The 18405-nt window shown below is 34.6% G+C and overlaps 2 protein-coding genes across 3 annotated transcripts in view; one reads left to right on the top strand and one right to left on the bottom strand.

Moving 5' to 3' along the window:
* Window positions 1-262: 262 nt before the first annotated feature.
* On the bottom strand, window positions 263-16960 carry LOC119188643 (putative uncharacterized protein DDB_G0282133). The gene is made up of 4 exons (XM_037436448.1): window positions 16852-16960; window positions 9640-10912; window positions 8376-8403; window positions 263-2875 (listed from the first exon to the last, which is right to left on the bottom strand). Exons 2-4 carry the CDS (start codon window positions 9661-9663, stop codon window positions 855-857), a joined length of 2073 nt encoding a protein of 690 aa, XP_037292345.1. The 5' UTR covers window positions 9664-10912; window positions 16852-16960; the 3' UTR covers window positions 263-854.
* A 773-nt stretch (window positions 16961-17733) lies between these two features.
* Window positions 17734-18405, top strand: part of LOC115451978 — a 67139-nt gene continuing 66467 nt past the window's right edge. The window contains exon 1 of one of the 2 annotated variants that reach the window (XM_037436397.1): window positions 17734-18003. The gene's annotated coding sequence lies outside the window, so the exon portion shown is untranslated. The remainder of the gene's footprint in view (window positions 18004-18405) is intronic. The other variant, XM_037436399.1, reaches the window with a different exon arrangement.

Genomic DNA, 18405 nt, shown 5'->3' with positions numbered 1-18405 from the left:
TAGTTTTATTTCAATTAAAAAAACCTTTAGACACGGGCAAAAAACGATAAAAGATAATATGTAGAAAAGTTTGTAACTGTGTTCAACTGAATTGAACTGCAATTCAAACTGACTTTAATATAGTTAATATTGACAGGTTGTGGTTGTGTACGGAGCGCTTACGATATAAGAACTCAAGTCTAATTGGATTTGAATAAAAAATATTAGTCAAATAAGTAAAATTATTTGTAGTTCAAATGAATAAATAGGTTATAACAGTGACGTTTTGGTTGTCATTTTAATTCAGATTTTGAACAAATAGTTTTTATGGACGTTCGTGTCTATAGAATATACGTAAATGCTTCGTTCCGAATTTTGTCCTTCAGAGAGACTCCAGGCATAGCTCTCTCAATAACACGTTAAGCTATGTAAAGAGCTATCTGTAAGCGGTTTTATTAAAAAACACATAACAAATATTATGTTTATTAATAGACATTTCCTACAATACCAAATTACCAGGATGAAAGGTATTCAGAGAAAGGGTCAGTGTGAACTAAATTTCAACCAAATACGTTCAGTTGCTTCTGCTTTAATTAATAGCATCCAAACATAAATTTGTTATGCGCCGTTATCCTAGCCGATGACATCGGGCGTTTCCGGAAGTATTCGCCTACGCGGGCAGGCTGGCAGAAGAGAAGATATGTCACACGGCGACTATTCTATAGTTCTCTGTGGTTGCACGCAGTCAAAAAGTGTCTAAAATTGTATTTTGTAATTATTTCTGCTAATATAATGTTTAATACTGTAAAAAGATTCTGAGATTAGCGCGTTCAAACAAACTCTTCAGCTTTATATATTAGTATATTACAACATGCTTATTTCTTACTAAAGAATACATATTCATTCTGGTTATTTTTCTCTTGTATGTAAACCCATAGAGGCTTTGATTTGTCCCCCTGTTTTTCTAGGATTTGCAGCATTTCTTCGCCGTTTTCTTCTAGACTTAGTGGCAATAACTCAGGAACTTTCTGTTCTAAATTGGACATTAATTTTTCTACAATTTCGTTAGAGGCGTCATTGTATTTGTGTACATCCATTGAATTATCTTCTATAATGCTGTTTCCTGTTTGATTGTTTATATTTATTTCTCGGTTATCATCAATGGAATTATTATTGGTATTGAGGTCTTTTAGGTAATCTATTGATGCGTTAACTTCGGGTTTATATGCTTTTTTAGAATTAATTTGATTAATTAATACAATTTTATCGGTTACTTCCTGTTTATCATGTTTATGCGAATTATTATCGTCGTTATTTATATTCATAGAAATGGTATCTGCATTATTGATAATTTGTAAGTAGTCCTTATCATTTATAATTCCATGTTCGATATCCGTTAGTTTGGCATTATCTGTTTCAGTATCTTTAGTATCTGAATTAACATACTTATTGGTATTACCAGTGTACGTATCTACAGTTATGTTTTTATCTTTATTTGGCTCTATATGGATAATTTTACTATTCTCAGTTATTTTAGCAAAATTATTTTCAACTTTATCAGTCACTAAGTCACGTATATATTCGTCTTTTGAATTATTTTGCGTTGTTTTCATATTTGCGTTAAAATCATCGTCTTCATCATATTCACATTCTTTGTCGTTGTTGTTTCGTGTTTTGTTATAACTATCCATTTCAGTGTTGGCATAAGACTCGTCATTTTGATTTAAATGGTTTAATTTTTTTTCCGATTTTTCTTCTGTTTCTGCTGTGTCTTCGTTTATTTCCGAATCATTTTTGCCCTTGTTATGATTATAGTTTTGATTTAAATTATTTAAATTTCTTACGTAGTTTTCTTGTGTCTCTACTGTGTCTTTGTTTATTTCAAAATCGTTTTTGCTATTGTTATGATTATAGTCATGTTCTACGGAAACCATTTCTTCGTCATCAACGGTTAATTTAACATTAAGTTTGGATTTTTCAATATATAAATTTTCTAATATTGCGTAACTATTATTGTTGTTGTCTGCAATATATTGTATATTAGATACCGTATCATCTAACACTTTTTCAATTACTTTCATAAATTTAACTTTCCATTGATCACTTCTTGCTGATGTATTGATTTCAGTGTGTGTATTATACGGCGATACTTTATGAGTAATTTCGTTGCCGTTTTCTAAGTCTTTATAGTCTTTTGCTCCTTTTTCTTCGATATCTAGTTTAATGTTATTGCTTACATCTTTTATATCAAAGTTGTTTTCATTTACATTATCTTGAGTAGTTTTGTATATATTTTCGAACTTTTTATCAGTTACTGTAATTTCTTTCTCTTCTGTTACTACATTATCCTTAACATTCCTACTACTACCCTCCCTAGGATCATTTGTAAAAACATAGTCAGTAATATTTGCTACAAACTGATTATTGTAATTACTAGCCATAACATTTCTAACATTTTCACGCATTTCGTCGACGCCCGCTTTAAATTTATTACAATCGTTCAAAAGATTTTTTAATGTTTCAATCTTATTAATCAGTTCTTCATTAATTTCTAAAAATGTTCTGTTATTCGGTAAATCTTGAGTAGCTTTAAGATATTTGTCAGTTACTTCTCTACTATCTTCTTTATCTTTATGTACATGTTTATTGGATTTATCATGTCTATCCACCACATCATTACAATCATTGATCACAACACGAAATTTCGTGTCTTTTTCATCACTTTCATCATCAGAATGATTTTCTATATGAATATTGATATAAGGAATATCAATATCTTCATGTTCCTCAGAGATTTTGTTTAAAAAATCGGTGAATTTTGCCAAAATGTTGTTGATTTCTGTCTCTTTAGCTGAACTCATTTTGATGCAATGCTTCGTGTTGACTGCCGGGTTGTCTGAAACATGAGAATTCACGTTAATCAAAGGAACACGTTGGATGCAAGCCGCTTTCGACAGGACCGTCTGGAAGTCTTTAAGGCCTATGTTCAGCAGTGGACTTTATATGGCTGATGATAATGACGGAAGGAAGGAGATTAAAAATATTTAACTAATCTATAACTGATTAAGTCTAAGGCGATCACGCATCACAGTGTAAGATCTCGCAGTTCTTTCTAATTTAAAGTACTGTATAATATTGTTATTGTTTACTAGCTTATGCCCCCGGCTTCCCTTGTGTGAAATAGTTATACCGGGATATAAATCTCGTTTTATATTTTCCCGGGTAAAAAGTTGACAGTTCACGCTTGTAATGAAAATAAAGAAATAATTTAGCAGATAGCTTTTATTTATTTTCAGATATATATAATACTAGTTGACCTGACAGACGTTGTCCCGTCTTAACTTTGAACTTGCAGCGCGCATTCTGTCAATCGCTGACAGTTATTTCAAACAATTGACAGTAATGTAAAATTATTATTGTCGTTAAGTTTTCTTAATTATTCTAATTTTCCGCGCAATTTTCTGATTGTTTTCTTTCATAAGAACCTTCTATTGACAATAACAAACACAACAAAAAAAAAGTAGTGAAATCGGTCCAGCCGTTCACGCGTGATGGCGTGACCAAGGGAAGTAGGGATTCATTTATATATATATATATATATATATATATATATATATAGTTATCTCTACTAGGCATTGTTAGATCCAGCGTTACGTATGATCAGTTTTAAGTTGATCCGCTTGAATTTGTTGATCCAATACCATATGTACGTGACTTAGTGGCACCGTTCGGATCAACAATTACTCGTCAATATACTTTTTTAAATAGCTAAAATTTATATAAATCCACTCCGTACTTATTTGATCTAACTCAAATGGGCCAATCACAGAGCACAGCATCATTCATTGGTTGGAATCATGACTTTAAATATGTTGGTTTTTGCTATAACCTGGAAGGTCGTGGGTTAGAAATTAGAATCCGCGCGGCGGCACATACTTAGGTGTTTGGTCGCTGTCACTTTAAGGCATTATGGGCTGAAAACCCGATTGCCTGACAAGTGAAATAATCCATGCGTCGGAAGGGCATGTAAAAAGCAGAGAAGTGACTTAATCTAAATAAAAGTATTTGAAAAACATATACAAGATACAAAATACGTATTTTGTATCTAGTATTGAAATATAATTTCCAAAGTTTCTTTTATTGTACAATGTATATACGGACTTACTTTAACTGCACCTGATTACAGTTTTTAGGCTAGGCTAGGTTAGGATGACAAAAAAATACGTCAAGCAAAATTAAGTACATACTTTAATCAACGAAACAAAACTTCAGAAACGCCGCAAAATGTCACATGTGTAGCAGTGATTCCGATATAAGATGAGCCTGCTTACAAGAAGAAACTGAAATTTTCTAAACTAACGTTTTGAAGAGGAAATATTTGTTAATTTGTAGCGCATGGACTCCATAACTAATCGACTGATTTCAAAAATTCTTTCACACATAGAAAACTACATTATCTGGTTGTGACATAGGCTATATTTTATCTCGTAGTTATATGTGACGCGCGTGAAAGCTAGTAATAAAATAAAATAATATTATGTTTACTAACATAATACCTATAACGGGGGTTAGTTTTTAAGCAGGCATAGATGGCCAAATTCTTATTTATAAGGAATATCGAATAATGCTCATTGGAGTCTCGAGCTCGATATTTATAAAAAAATGGGATTTGGCCGTCTACGCTCACTTGAAAACTCACTCGGACATCTGTATATAACGTAAGCAGAGGGTTGAAGACTCAGAGCTGCATTTTAGGTCATAAAGACTGCCACTATTTAATCTTAAGTAAATATGCTTAATATTAACCCAATAACTAATACTCAGGTATTAAAAACAATTATCTTATAAAATAGTAATAGGCACTCTTTGACAATTTGTAAGAAACTCACAAAACTTGAACTTAAACATTCATAAATTAGCTAATTGTTAAATAGCTTTTCATATTGAGTAAAACTATCAATCATTAAAATATAAAATGTACTTTTGGTGATTGAGGTAAAAGACTTAGTCACAAAAAGGAACTAAAAATATTATAATTAATCAATAACAAATTTGACATTCATCGTAAAGATAGTGTTCATATACGGCATATCCGCACGTCTTACACCAAAAAAAATCACAAAATAGTAGTTTTTTTACTAAGTTACGATTAATTGTAAAATGATCATATGGTAAATTTATAACCATAGAATGACAACCAAAACAAAATTGAAGTCCAACAAAATGAGTCTCAGGCCATGGCCATGCCAACTTATATTGAACACCCAGAAAAAAATCTCCCTTGTTTAAGAACTTATCCACGTCCATAAAAACTACCATTGTTGTAGCTCGTTGTAATTTGTCAATTCAAAATTATTTAGCAACAAATTCTTTTACTGCACTTATTCTTCAAAAAGACCTGAAATTATAAAACATATACAATAGAGTATCTATGAGTTAAGTATTAATAAATTAACTTTTTAATAATGGGACATCTCTGACTGCCTCCGTAGTCTAATAGCTACAACTTCGTAACCTTAACCCCGAGGTCGCAGGTTCGAATCCGCGCGGCGGCATATACTTAGTGTGTTTATTCGAAATTTCAGAGAACCAGTTCGGTTTAATGTGCGAGAAGCACAGAAATTAAAGGTCCTGTGGTGGACCCTTAAGAAGAAAGTGTTTCTGGGAAGTATATACCTACGGCTGATTTGAAGACAGGGATGAATGGAAAAAAAGGACATACTGCGCCGACTCAAAATAAATTGGGACAGGGCAATTCCGCACAGGTATCTTAGTGCAATAAGATGCCCCGGGGCCACCCCGTATGCACCGAAGGTCACCGCGATTTTTGGTTAGTATGCTGGAGTAGGGCGCAGACAGGGTTAGGGACTCGGTCCAATGCACGCTCAGGCAATGTTATACTCCCGAGTGTCGACATTGGTATATAATATAGTTTTCGCGTTATTCCCGCCCACTTTTTATAGCCTACGTCCTCCGATATCCAAAATATTGTAAATTTTTATCTAAATCGAGAAAAAATGCACCCTACGAGTAGGTACTAAACCTATATTGGTACATATTACCTACTTAGCAAAAAATAAATTAAATAAAAATCACTCACTTTTCGTTCAATCCTGCCAGTTTTGAATTTTTCGATAATTCAGACATTGATTGTGCATATCCCAATTTAAATACACTGAATATCACTATTTTATATAATTTTAACAGAGTTGATTGCTAGATACATAAAAATAGTAATTCTAGTTCTTGTCACCACGGTCTCGTATTTGACAATAAGCTGAGTAAGGAATTGTTTGTATACAAGTTTAACAACAGTGTAAATCAAAATATTGTCATCCCTATCTTTCTAAACAAATATTTCCATAATACTTTCTCATCTATGTCGCGTGAAATTACGACCGTTGTTGATCCGTTGCTGAATTACCTAAAATGTTTATTTCTACTTACGTTTGAACTCGTAGTTCGCCGCCGCACCTCGACTTGCGATAATATTTGGATAACTAACTACCTACCTCACAGCACAGCATGTTGAACTTCAAGTCGATCAATCTTCAAGTCTTCTTATTCGCTAAATAGCGAATTTTGCGTTATGTGGTAACAAACATAAAAAGTACTTAATAAAAACAAAATCTACTAATGACAAAAGCATCCACATTAGATATACCTACCGTTGCACACCGTTTAAACTAATTTAGACCATCGCTTTTTCCCAATGTATTATAAAACTATTTGATAGCTATCTTCTTCTCGAGGCTAAGCAATTGAAAATTGAATCGATTTTGAGTAAGTGTTATGTATTCAATCAATATTTATCATGTTAATTGTTCTTTTGCCGGTAGCAAGAATCGTTTTTAGACAATATAAAACGTTAATCCAGGTTACTAGGCCTTATAGAACAAAATATTTTTGTACTTAGGTACCTTTTTTATTTTTATATTAAATTACCTAAGATCTTTGAAGGAACTTTAGGAATTTTCTTCTAAATTCTCGGGATAATTAAAATCATTAAAGTGGAAACACTGCGGTATACAATCCGAATCGGCGCAATTATGATAAACGCCCCACAGATTTATTTATGGTAATATCGACACCAATAAAAAAATCCTTAAGGTTATAGCTTAAGGTCCATTTTTCATACATTTTGTTTCACCTTTAATCTGGGTAACTAAACAAGTATTGGCAAGTAAAGAATTTAAATTCACGTCTAGTGATTAGTTCTCGCAGTTGAAAGAAAAACGTAAAAATAATTAATATGCATGAATATTTCGGCCTTTTAAATTTCGTCATATTAAATTTTAAAGGCCGAAATATCCATGCATATTAATTATTTTTACGTTTTTCTTTCAACTGCGAGAACTAATCACTAACTAGACGTGAATTTAAATTCTTTACTTGTTAATACTTGTTTAGTTACCCAGATTAAAGGTGAAACAAAATGTATGAAAATGGACCTTAAGCTATAACCTTAACATCTTATGGTACTTATTAATTAATGAACTATGTTTAGCGTAAAATAGCGAATGACCATCTCCAGGTCAGCTGTATTAGTTAAACTCTTAAATGTTACGCAACAAATAACGTAGAACGGAATTCAGTTCTTATTACAAACACCTTCGTCGCGTCGCGCCGAATGTGCGCGCTCACAAGGATCAAGAAATGATTAAATTTTGCCTGAAAAGAAACCGTTAGGCGGAGCCACAAATATCATAGAAAAGTATAAAGCATATTGATGAATTTCGAAATATGTGTAAGCGACACAATCTGCTGTTCAAATATATGGCTTCCTGTTTTGATAATAAAGCTTAGGAGCCAGTAAATCTTCACGTAAAGGTGGATCAACAAAATACTCTTGTAATTCTGCTGGATCAAACAAGTGAGGAAAAACGACTATATATATATATATATATAATAAAATCCGTAAATAGTTTTATTTCAATGCCGAACATTCGCGTAAACATAAATCATTGTACTAATTGTAGTCGTTTACCATCCTTATTCATCTTCAAGACATATTATAATAATATAATAATATCAGCCCTGTATTATATACTTGCCCACTGCTGAGCACGGGCCTCCTCTACTACTGAGAGGGATTAGGCCTTAGTCCACCACGCTGGCCTAGTGCGGATTGGTAGACTTCATACACCTTCGAAATTCCTATAGAGAACTTCTCAGATGTGCAGGTTTCCTCACGATGTTTTCCTTCACCGTTAAAGCGAACGATAACTTCACAAAGAATACACACATGATTTTTTAGAAAAGTCAGAGGTGTGTACCCTTGGGATTTGAACCTGCGGACATTCGTCTCGGCAGTCCATACCACACCCAACTAGGCTATCGCCGCAAGACATATTAAAGCAAATATAACATATTAATGAAATTAAAACCAAACTAACCATTGGGCCGGCTGTATACACAATGGATCTGAAACATAAATTACATTGATAGATCAAAGGACACATTTATTGCTAAAGTTTAATAGTTTAAGAATGTTTTTTATTTCTTTGATCGACTAGACGAGCTTGCCGTTCGCCTGATGGTAAGCGATACGATCCATAAACAGTAGAGACACCAACAACTTGAATTACAAAGTATTGTTTGGTATTCCACTGCGCTCGCCATCCTGAGACATGAGATGTTAAGTCTTCAGCAGGCGAACGGCAAGCTCGTCTCGTCATTCAAAGAAATAAATGAAACTATATTTGCCTAATTATCTCTATCAAAGCTGTGCTTCGGTTAGAACGCCAGTAATTTTAAAGATGCATATGCCCCTGTAGGTTCAATAGGGGCCCCAGGCTAAATTCTAACGTTTTCACATTTAAGGGAGATGATTAAATTTTTACGAGCGGCCGTCTGCTTGAAACGCAATGTAAGGTCGACAAAATATTCTTTACAATGCATGTCGAAATTTGACTTTACCTGCCACCTTCCTGATATAATTCTTAATAACAATACATTGGCCAAAATGTCAAACCAAAATCATTGCTAACTTTTTCCTTTTTTTATATCCGGCCCTGCCAGGCCTGATATACTGCAGGCCTGGCAGGGCCGGCTTATACACACACCGGTCTTTCGGGTGAACCGTTTAGGCGCTCGCAACCGTGTGATGTATCGTATACCTTTCTTTTTAATATTAATTATTAATAATAATAATAATTAAAGCCCGGAGTTTCTTTCTGCCTTTCTTCTTCGGGTAGTCATTGCTTAGGTAGTTAGTGAAAGGCTGGTAGGTTAGCTAGGTTAGGGCTTTTATTGTCCTCACCGGTGAGGATCGCGACGCGTTTCTCCCTTATTGCTTATTTAAATACATATATACATCATTTAATTTCTTCTTCCCTGCCAGCCCGAGCTGGCTTCTTTGTTTACTAAGTATATTTTTCATTTATTTTATTTTCAATATAAATTGTCTTTATTTATATAACCTAAGCAAGTAATAATTAAATATTCTCATGTACCTTGACTTATCATAAGTGCAACTATGTTCGCCTACGGGATGAATAAAGCATTTTATTTATTTATTTATTTTTAATAAAACGTGTGCGGCCCCTCCTAAGGGCCTCCCATTAAATCTGTAATCGAATCTGACATGTTTTATTTACACCATAAAATATTCCTAAGCCCCGGATTATTACGGAATATCACAGAGGTTGGCAAACTTACCATTAAAAATAAAATCCACAGCATTTTCGACTAAAGTACACAGACGTATAACTCACAACTGAATAAATTTAATAATAAATTGAAATTATTCTGGAGGTCTATTGTGTGTACAGTAATACGCTACTCAGAGTGCTTCACAAGTCAGCCGCTCGCGTTGTTTAGGCCAGTAACTTGCTATAATTGATTCTGGATATTGTACTGGCATGGCCGACCTTAGCTATGGTGCGTTCGGTTTCCTATGAGGCCTGGCAAACATTTCCTGGCCTGTCTTCCCCATCCTAAGAGGATCTTTCTCCTTCCCTCATACTTCCTTAGATATCCCTTCCCAAATTTCCTCCATGTACAAAGTCCAATATGTATTCCCACCCACCCCCAAAGAGGCAATTCTTGTCCGCACGGTCTCCACACCGAATGCCCGCACGGGGGACATTTGTCGCGGCCCTAGGCACACAGTTCAGTGTGTATACCTCATGGTTGCAATTACACATAGGGGTCTATGACGGGCTCGTGAACATTTCCTCTTCACTCCGCCCATCCTAATACTTCCTATTCCTTCCCCTTCTTTCCTCCCCTATTTCTCGTCTTCCTCTCTTCCTCCTCCCGCAGTCGCTAAGCCGGGGGGAACCAGTATACCGCAGGTTTCCCTCGGAGTTAACTGCTGGGTCTGTACTTCTTTTTCTATTTATTACAGAGCTAAATCGTAACCTGATTATGTCGCTCTGGTAGATAAATGTTACCAATATTTAACAATTTAGCTAAAATGACAAACAATGATTACTTAATTATACTAATTAGACTGATATGAGGTGAAACATAAGGTGTACAGTTTTACGAACAACTTTGCATCTTCCGAATGAGGATCAGCTGAAACAATATTACAATCAGAGGACTCTTTTAGTATGTGATTGCACATGTCTCTGCGAAAGGCTGCATTTCGAGCGTATTCCATCAAAATATGCAATAAATCCTCTGGTACATTGCAATGTGTACAGTTTGGCGAATAGACCTTTTTCATCAAAAATAAAAATCTTCTTGATGGGATATGACCAGTACAGGGGTCTGTACTTAAACAAAAATATGTATACTTCTTGGTTGTAACTAGACATTGAGACCTACGAGGGCTCGCGAACATTTCCTTTCCGCCTATCCACAGAAGGTCCCTTTCCCTGCCCCACACTTCCTCAGATATCCCCTCTCAATTTTCCTCCGGCCCCTGCAGTCGCTAAGCGGGGGTATCTAGTATTTCATTTGCTGTTGTTATAGACTCCGAGGCCTGTAAGCAAAAAAAATACTAGTGACTTCTTGATAGTAATACCAGAAATTCAGTAAAGAAACTGACTAAATCTAAGTATAAGTAACACAGGCACTGTTGCGTCAGGATATTATTATTAAAAGACGTAGGAACGTCTTTTAATAATAATATCAGCTCTGTATTGTACTGTCCCACATCTGGGTACTGGCCTCCTATACTACACACACACACACACCATCACCACCGAAGGGGTATGCAGTGCAACCAGGGCACCCACTTTTCGCCGAGTGTATTCCATCCCATGATAGGGGGCGAGCCTATAGCCATATCGGGCACAAATTCCAGACTCCGGACTGATACTGAGCAGAAAAACTCAAATATCACTCTGCCCGAGCCGGGATTTTTTTACTCCATCTGGTCATCTTCAGTGACAGTAGTCACTTTACGTGCTAGTAATAAAATTAATATTGAAACACAAACTAATGGAAAAAAAAATTCATTGTAAATTATTTGAACATTTTCGATGCGCATTCTTAAGCGCGTATTACTGTTTATCGTTAAACTAACTTTTGCTCATTGCTTGGTTCGCGTGATGGAGTTTTCCGGAATAAAATTCCCCCTTTATATTTTCTCGGGACAGAAATAGTCCCAAGAAAATATTAAGGGAAAGGTTTTTCATTGCTTTGAATGACGAGCCGAGCTTGCCGTTCGCCCGATGGTTACACGACTGTCCATGAACAGTTAAAATACCATCCATCTAGAAATACAAAGTATTGTTAGGTATTCCACTGCTCTCGCCATCCTGAGACATGAAATGTTAATTATGTCCAGTAGTTACACTGGCTACAATATTCAAACCTGGACACAACAGTGACTACACACTGCTTGACAGAAATAGACATTGCAGTGGTACCTACCCAGGCGGACTCACATATGAGATCTACCACCAGGAAAGCTCCTTTCATGTTTCATTCAACTTTATATATAAGCGTAAATATATTATAGGTAGGACTGCCTTGGTGGCGTAGTTGTACTGCATGCGCGGTACGGCAGCGCTTTGAAGTCCTGAGTTCGAATCCCGTGTCGAGCAAAATGCTCAGTATCAGCCTGGAGTCTGGAATTTGTGCCCGATATGGCGATAGGCTCGCATATCAAATCCTAGGACGGAACACACTTGGCGAGTGAGTGCTCTGGTTGCGCTTCTGCATACCCCTTCGGGAATAAACGTGTGATGTGTATGTAATTTATTTATTTATCATTTATACAATATCTTTAGAAGTAATTTATACCTAAAGATATTATCGCTATTCATTATAGTAACTATAAAATAACAGACTACTTAATACTACAATGTTTAAACATATAATCTAAGATGTTTTTATTACATAGATACGTTGCCCGAGCTCAATACTGGCAAGACGAAAGCAAGGTAATTGCCCGACATTCACTTAGTCAACCTCCAACCACTGTCGCGGCTAGTCGCCTTACTAACTTTTGGTATTTTTATAAATAAAATGCCTTCCTGTGTTTTTAGACCGTGTACAAATTATACTCCAACTGTGAATGAAAAAACCTTTCTTTTCATACGTTAGCAATAAGTATGCATTATTTAACTTATTTTTAATTAATAAATTCATTTTATTCGCCTGTCATGGCGACCAGAGACCAATAAACTAGATGGCCACGGCGGTCGACGCTCGGGCCGTATCAATGCGAGCTGCTAGGGCTGTACATTGTACAAGTACGTGAATAGTAAATAGTGCGCTGTTTTTATGTGCAATTTTGTTAGTCTGTGACACGTCTATTTGTAAAACGTTATTACATGTATAATATATCAAATATTTTTATAATGAACAATATGACGTGGTCAGTCGTGCGAAAAAAAGAAAGACAAAAGGCGCGAAACTGAACCGGCTGGCAAGCGGACCACTGCGTTAGCGATACATTTTTGCTGGCATTTTGGTTTGGATCAGACGGACGTTCACAATCGTTGCATTTCGCTAGCTATATTTTTATGTTCTTGCTCTTTTACTTATTTGTTAACAAATTTGTTAAAATTTGTTGTCTTTTAGTAAATAAGCGAAGTTTTTGTTATAAGTACTCGTGTGTTCATTTTCAAACAAATATATTAAAATCTAAATATATATATTTTGTATACGCTACACATTTTATTTTACGGAAGATTTTGGCGAACCTTCAAAATTACGTCACAATGGTCGTAAATAATCTTAAAATTGTTCGCAAATATTGCTCTCTGGTAAAACCAAGGTGTTGATTATATCGATGATTTCCTGTTAAGTATATTATGTGATAATTTACATTAATATAGCCAGACATTAAACAGTAGATATAGACCAGAAATCTGGACCTAATTTGTGCTCCAAAAGTGAATAGCAATTGGTAATAAGTCGTGTTTGAAATGTCCGTGTGACAAGATGTCACAGAGTTTAGGTATTAATACAAAAATAACATCCTACTAATATTATATGCGAAATTTTGTGAGAATGGATGTATGTTTGTACCTCTTTCACGAAAAAACAACTAAACGAATTTGGATGAAACTTTAGAGTTATATTGATTATACATCAGGATAAAACATAGGCTATAATTTTATAATAATTTTGTGTAATTTGGTCATAATAAAACGATACATATCAAGTAAGTCGGAGAATAATATTCCGGTAAACTCCTTCACGCGGGCGAAGCCGCGAACAAAAGTTAGTATTTACTTAAAATATGCTAATTACGTATATAATAATAAATTCTGCCACACCAAATATAAACACAGCACACTTGACCTCGGCCCATAGGTTGTATTCAACGTAATTACGGTTGTATTACAATAATAATTATTTAACTATAATTATATTAAAGTAGCATCATATAAAATCGATGAGGCTTATATGTTATGAAAGACATTAGCAAATACATTATTGGTGATCCTTACATTACTATGATAACATATTAAGCAAAATTCTAATAAATATTTACATTAATAATTATAATTAATGATGTTTACAACGGTATACTACGTGAAATACAAAATATTTATTTAACGCCATCTATCTCCAATATCCGTCAACAACTCTCATACATTTTAATTTAGCGCCATCTATATTCGTTGCTAGTGAAGTATCACTCAATACGAGGAAAAATTAAAATAGAACAGGAATAAACGCAATCAGGAAAATTGGTGCTCACAGGAAAACACATTTTAAACCTATACTAGAAACTGCTATGTTGCAGTATGAATGAAATTCTTTAGGTATTAAAACTATGACTATAGAACTCAATTCTTACTCAAGTCATTGTGTAATATTATGAACTACATCTTCCTTGCATAGAATAAATAGTGTTGCCTAATGTACTCTTAAAAAAATCATATCATATACTTACCATGCCGACCAGCAGCCTTAACAATACGAGGTCACAAGGTCTACACAAAATAAATGACACGAGGCTCAAGACGTAGGAAAAAGAGTTCCTAGGTTTACATAGTTTCGTCGGTAAGAACTTAAATAAAGTCCTCCTAGATCGGAGTAGAACGTACTGCCGAGACGAATGTCCGCAGGTTCAAAACCCAAACATACCTCTGACTTTTCTACAGTTATGAGTGTATTTGTATAATTGATTGCTTCAACGGCGAATGAAAACATTGTGAGGAAACCTGCATACCTAAAAACCTTTATTTTACACACTTTTTTTTATTTATTGCTTTGACTACCTATATTATAAATAAAAATCTCCTAGCTGAATTTCCGGCCACGGCGGCCAATCTCAACGGAGATCAGCCACGCAGGAGATAAGTATTATAGTGCACAAGTGTTTGCGCAATACACAACACTCTCTGTTCCTTCTCATAGTCTGGTGAGACGGCAATCTGATAAGACCGGAGAGAGATCAGGTACAGGACCAACGGTTTTATGTGCTTTCCGAGGCACGAGGGTATCACTTCGCAAACTTACTGACTCCGAGATGTGATTAGGTAATGTTTTTTAAAATGGAAAAACCCAGTCGCAATTATTTTTGCACCTATAATATAATAACAATATCAGCCCTGTATTATATACCAGTGGCGAAGCGCCGCGCATAGCTTCCCTCGCGATATTGTTGTCTCTTTCACACGTAGCGCGTTGTCTTTGTCTAATCTTTTGTAAGTGACGTAAAAATACATGTGTGCGTGCATGTATGTGTACTTCAGGGTAACCCGCGAATTTGCGGCTTCATGTTGAGCCATTGGCGCGAAATGTTTTTAATAATTTAGAATGTATAGTTAGTGTTTGTGTATCATGTGCGTTATTAGTTTGTTGGACTCTTTTAGGTACCTATGTTAAAAATAGGTGAATTATCTTGTAAATTCAGAGACCAGACATAATGTTTATGTTAGAAAGAAATTATTAAGTATTATGATATTTTACTGATTTTAATTTATTGTGAACAGTGTATTATATTATGTTAACCGTAGAAAAAAATATTTCCTCGGGTTCCCTTTTGAAAATTTTCACCCTTCGCCACTGTTATATACTGACCCACTGCTGGACACGGGCCTCCACTACTATAGAGAGCAAAGTCACTAAACAGTATAGTTAGTTATAGAGCGAACATCAGGACCTTTGTGGTCCAAAAGTTATTAGCAATTGGTAATAAGTTGTTTTATTTGAAATGTCCGTGTGACATGATAGTGTCCTTAGATATGAAAATAATAACTTATTAACAGAAAACATGCTAATATTCGCATTAAAAACGTGTAAATCAAGATATGGAAAATAATTGAAGTATTTTAAATTGATGTTTTGCTATTTCACAGTAGATCGAGTTAAACCATCGCATGAGCCCAAAATTGTTGTATGACAATCTTCTCAATATCCGCTCTATATATTCTTAAAACTTTTTGATAGAAAGGGATAAGGTCTTAGTCCACCACACTGGCCTAGTGCGGATTAGCAGGCTTCATAATCATCTCAGCCACAGGAAGTCCACTGCTGAACATAGGCCACCCCCAAGGGTCACGTCGACCTGTTGGAAGCGCCCTGCATCCAGCGACTTTCTGCGACCTTAGCCAGGTCGTCCGTCCACCTTATAGGCGGGCATCCGACATTTCGCTTGCCTGTACGTGGCCTCCACTCTAGACCCTTTCGAGCCCAACGGCGATCGGTTCTTCGAGCAGACTTCACATGCCTTCAAAATTCTTCGAGAATTTCTCAGGTATCTGGGTCTCCCCATGATGTTTTCATTCACCATCACCACCGTGAGCCATATTTCACCTAAATCGGTTAAGTAAGTATTTTCTGAGTTTACTTCTAATAAACATCCAAGCATCTTCCATTTGTCTTCTTACATATTATAAAGTAAAATCTCCTGCCGCGTCTTAACGGGATAAAATCAAAAACTATCGAACGAATTTCAATGAAATTTTACATGGGGCCAGTTTAAGACCTTGAGAAGGGCATAGACTTTTTATCGCGGGAAAATATATTTTTATACGTGCACTGTGACCTCACTACACCTGATGGTAAGTGGAGTGTGGTCCAATAGAATGTCGACTGACGAGAGATGATTACCCCTCAGTCAACACAATTATGCCTTTTGGAACCTGATATACACAGGCTGATCCCGGAACGCGACACTTATGTGGGCCATTATGGCGAGGTTTAACACTTTGTATACGGCGGATATAAAATATATCCTACTGCAAGCAGAAAGTAGTTCCTGAGATTAGCGCGTTCAATAAAAAAAAAAAACTCTTCACCTTTTATATTATTATAGATTATATCATTGGCATTAAAATGACACATCTTTTTGTTTACATTTCAGAGATTCTATTGAAACGAAGATTATCTAAAGTCCTGACTTCTTACTGAATTCTTTAAACATATCACTCGCTTCTTAAAACTGCATACGCGTCATCATGAGACATTTAGTCTTATCGCATAATAATGGCCTAACAAAGCACTGCTTACCAGAAATATACTTTATGATGAGGCAAAGGAACAAAATTTGAAGACTTAAGTTTTAAAATATTGTTATAAATCTTCGTATAAAATTGTTTTTTTACGCAATGAAATGATGTTAATTGACTCCGATTAATCTTTTCAAGGATTGCAACTACATTTGTTCTTTTCTAGCAACAGTTATCAGCGATATCGCTGTCTCTGTCATAGCTTGTGACGAATGTGCCATAAATACACATTCGCATCAAATAATGTTACCATGATACATAATTTTCTACTATTTTAGTAGAATTGTAAATTATTATTTATGATGCTTAAATTATTGAATTGTACTATTTTTTTTATAATTATTATATTATTTAATAATAAGTTAGTAGTTTGTTAGTAGGTAGTCATAAATATAGCTTTATAAGAGAGAAGTGTTCTAACCAGGCAAAGAATTTTGCTTAAAAAGAGATTTCAAATCAAGAAATATTAACCATATTTTATGTTGATGAAATAAAATACTTTATTATATTATTTTATTTACTTATCTTCACCTAAATTGAATTTTCTTTTTTAAGTAAAATTGTTGTATGCTAATATCTGTATATGTTATTTTTATACTGATGATTACTATATATTCCTTGTAGAGATATCCATAACTTATATTCAAATGATAATTTTGTAAATTAATACAATCAGTTTATAAGGTAAATAATTGTATACATTAAGTAATAATACCTCAGTTTAAACAATTGATTAAACTCATAAATATTATTCTCATCACTTAATTGTAATAATAAACTTAATTCTGGGAAAGATTTTTATGTATATTAAATTTATTATAATAACAGTAGTTACTGAACAAACAAAATACTATTTTTAGCACTATTTTTATTTAACATAAACAAAAAAGTTTCACTTATAAACATTTGCAAAAAAATTGGTACAATATAATCTACCAAAGCGCGCGAAATGAAGAAAACTAAATACATTTTTGGCAACACAGCACTACCGCGCCATCGTTTGCGCGCAACGTTGTATAGACGTGTTGCGCCCGCGTTTTGTCAAAACAATTCAAGAGATTTGTGCCATTTGTGATTTTAATAATATACTGGATTGCAGTGTTATTGTTTTTGTGATAGTGTGTTTGTTTCACTCATTTTCGACACGGACAAGGTGAGTTTATGATTTACAAATAGATAATAAAAATATTTTGAGTGTAAATTACGTCATCAAAATATTGAGAGGAAACGCATGAGTGGATACTTATTTTTTTAGCAACGTTGAGATGGAAATTGTAACTTGGCCGTATGTGTGAAGTGATTCGAGTGAAAGTTCGTATTTCGAACAGGTGTTCCATTGGTCATTATTCAAATGTTATTGATTTGCGCGGGAATTTAAAATATTAATTTAAGCAGTATTTCAATATTAGCAAATTTTTTATTATTTTATCCTTTTTTATATATTTTTTTACAGTTATAATTAAACTTCCGTAGTACACAAATGTATTACTCACAACTAAATGCAATCAATTCGCTGCGCATAGTTACTATTAATCAAATAACTTTGAATAACAAA

Source organism: Manduca sexta, chromosome 1, assembly GCF_014839805.1.
Source record: "Manduca sexta isolate Smith_Timp_Sample1 chromosome 1, JHU_Msex_v1.0, whole genome shotgun sequence".
NCBI lineage: Eukaryota > Metazoa > Arthropoda > Insecta > Lepidoptera > Sphingidae > Manduca > Manduca sexta.
The sequence above is the reverse complement of the archived record's forward strand: the minus strand, read 5'-3'. Positions and strand labels throughout refer to the sequence as shown.

Excerpts from the sequence above, each read along its gene's own strand:
- LOC119188643 (XM_037436448.1), bottom strand. The coding sequence starts at position 9,663 with ATGCTGTGGATTTTATTTTTAATG. Across the intron at positions 8,404-9,639 it reads TGTGGATTTTATTTTTAATG|ATCCATTGTGTATACAGCCG; the intron begins GTAAGTTTGCCA and ends TTTATGTTTCAG. Across the intron at positions 2,876-8,375 it reads TGTATACAGCCGGCCCAATG|ACAACCCGGCAGTCAACACG; the intron begins GTTAGTTTGGTT and ends CTCATGTTTCAG.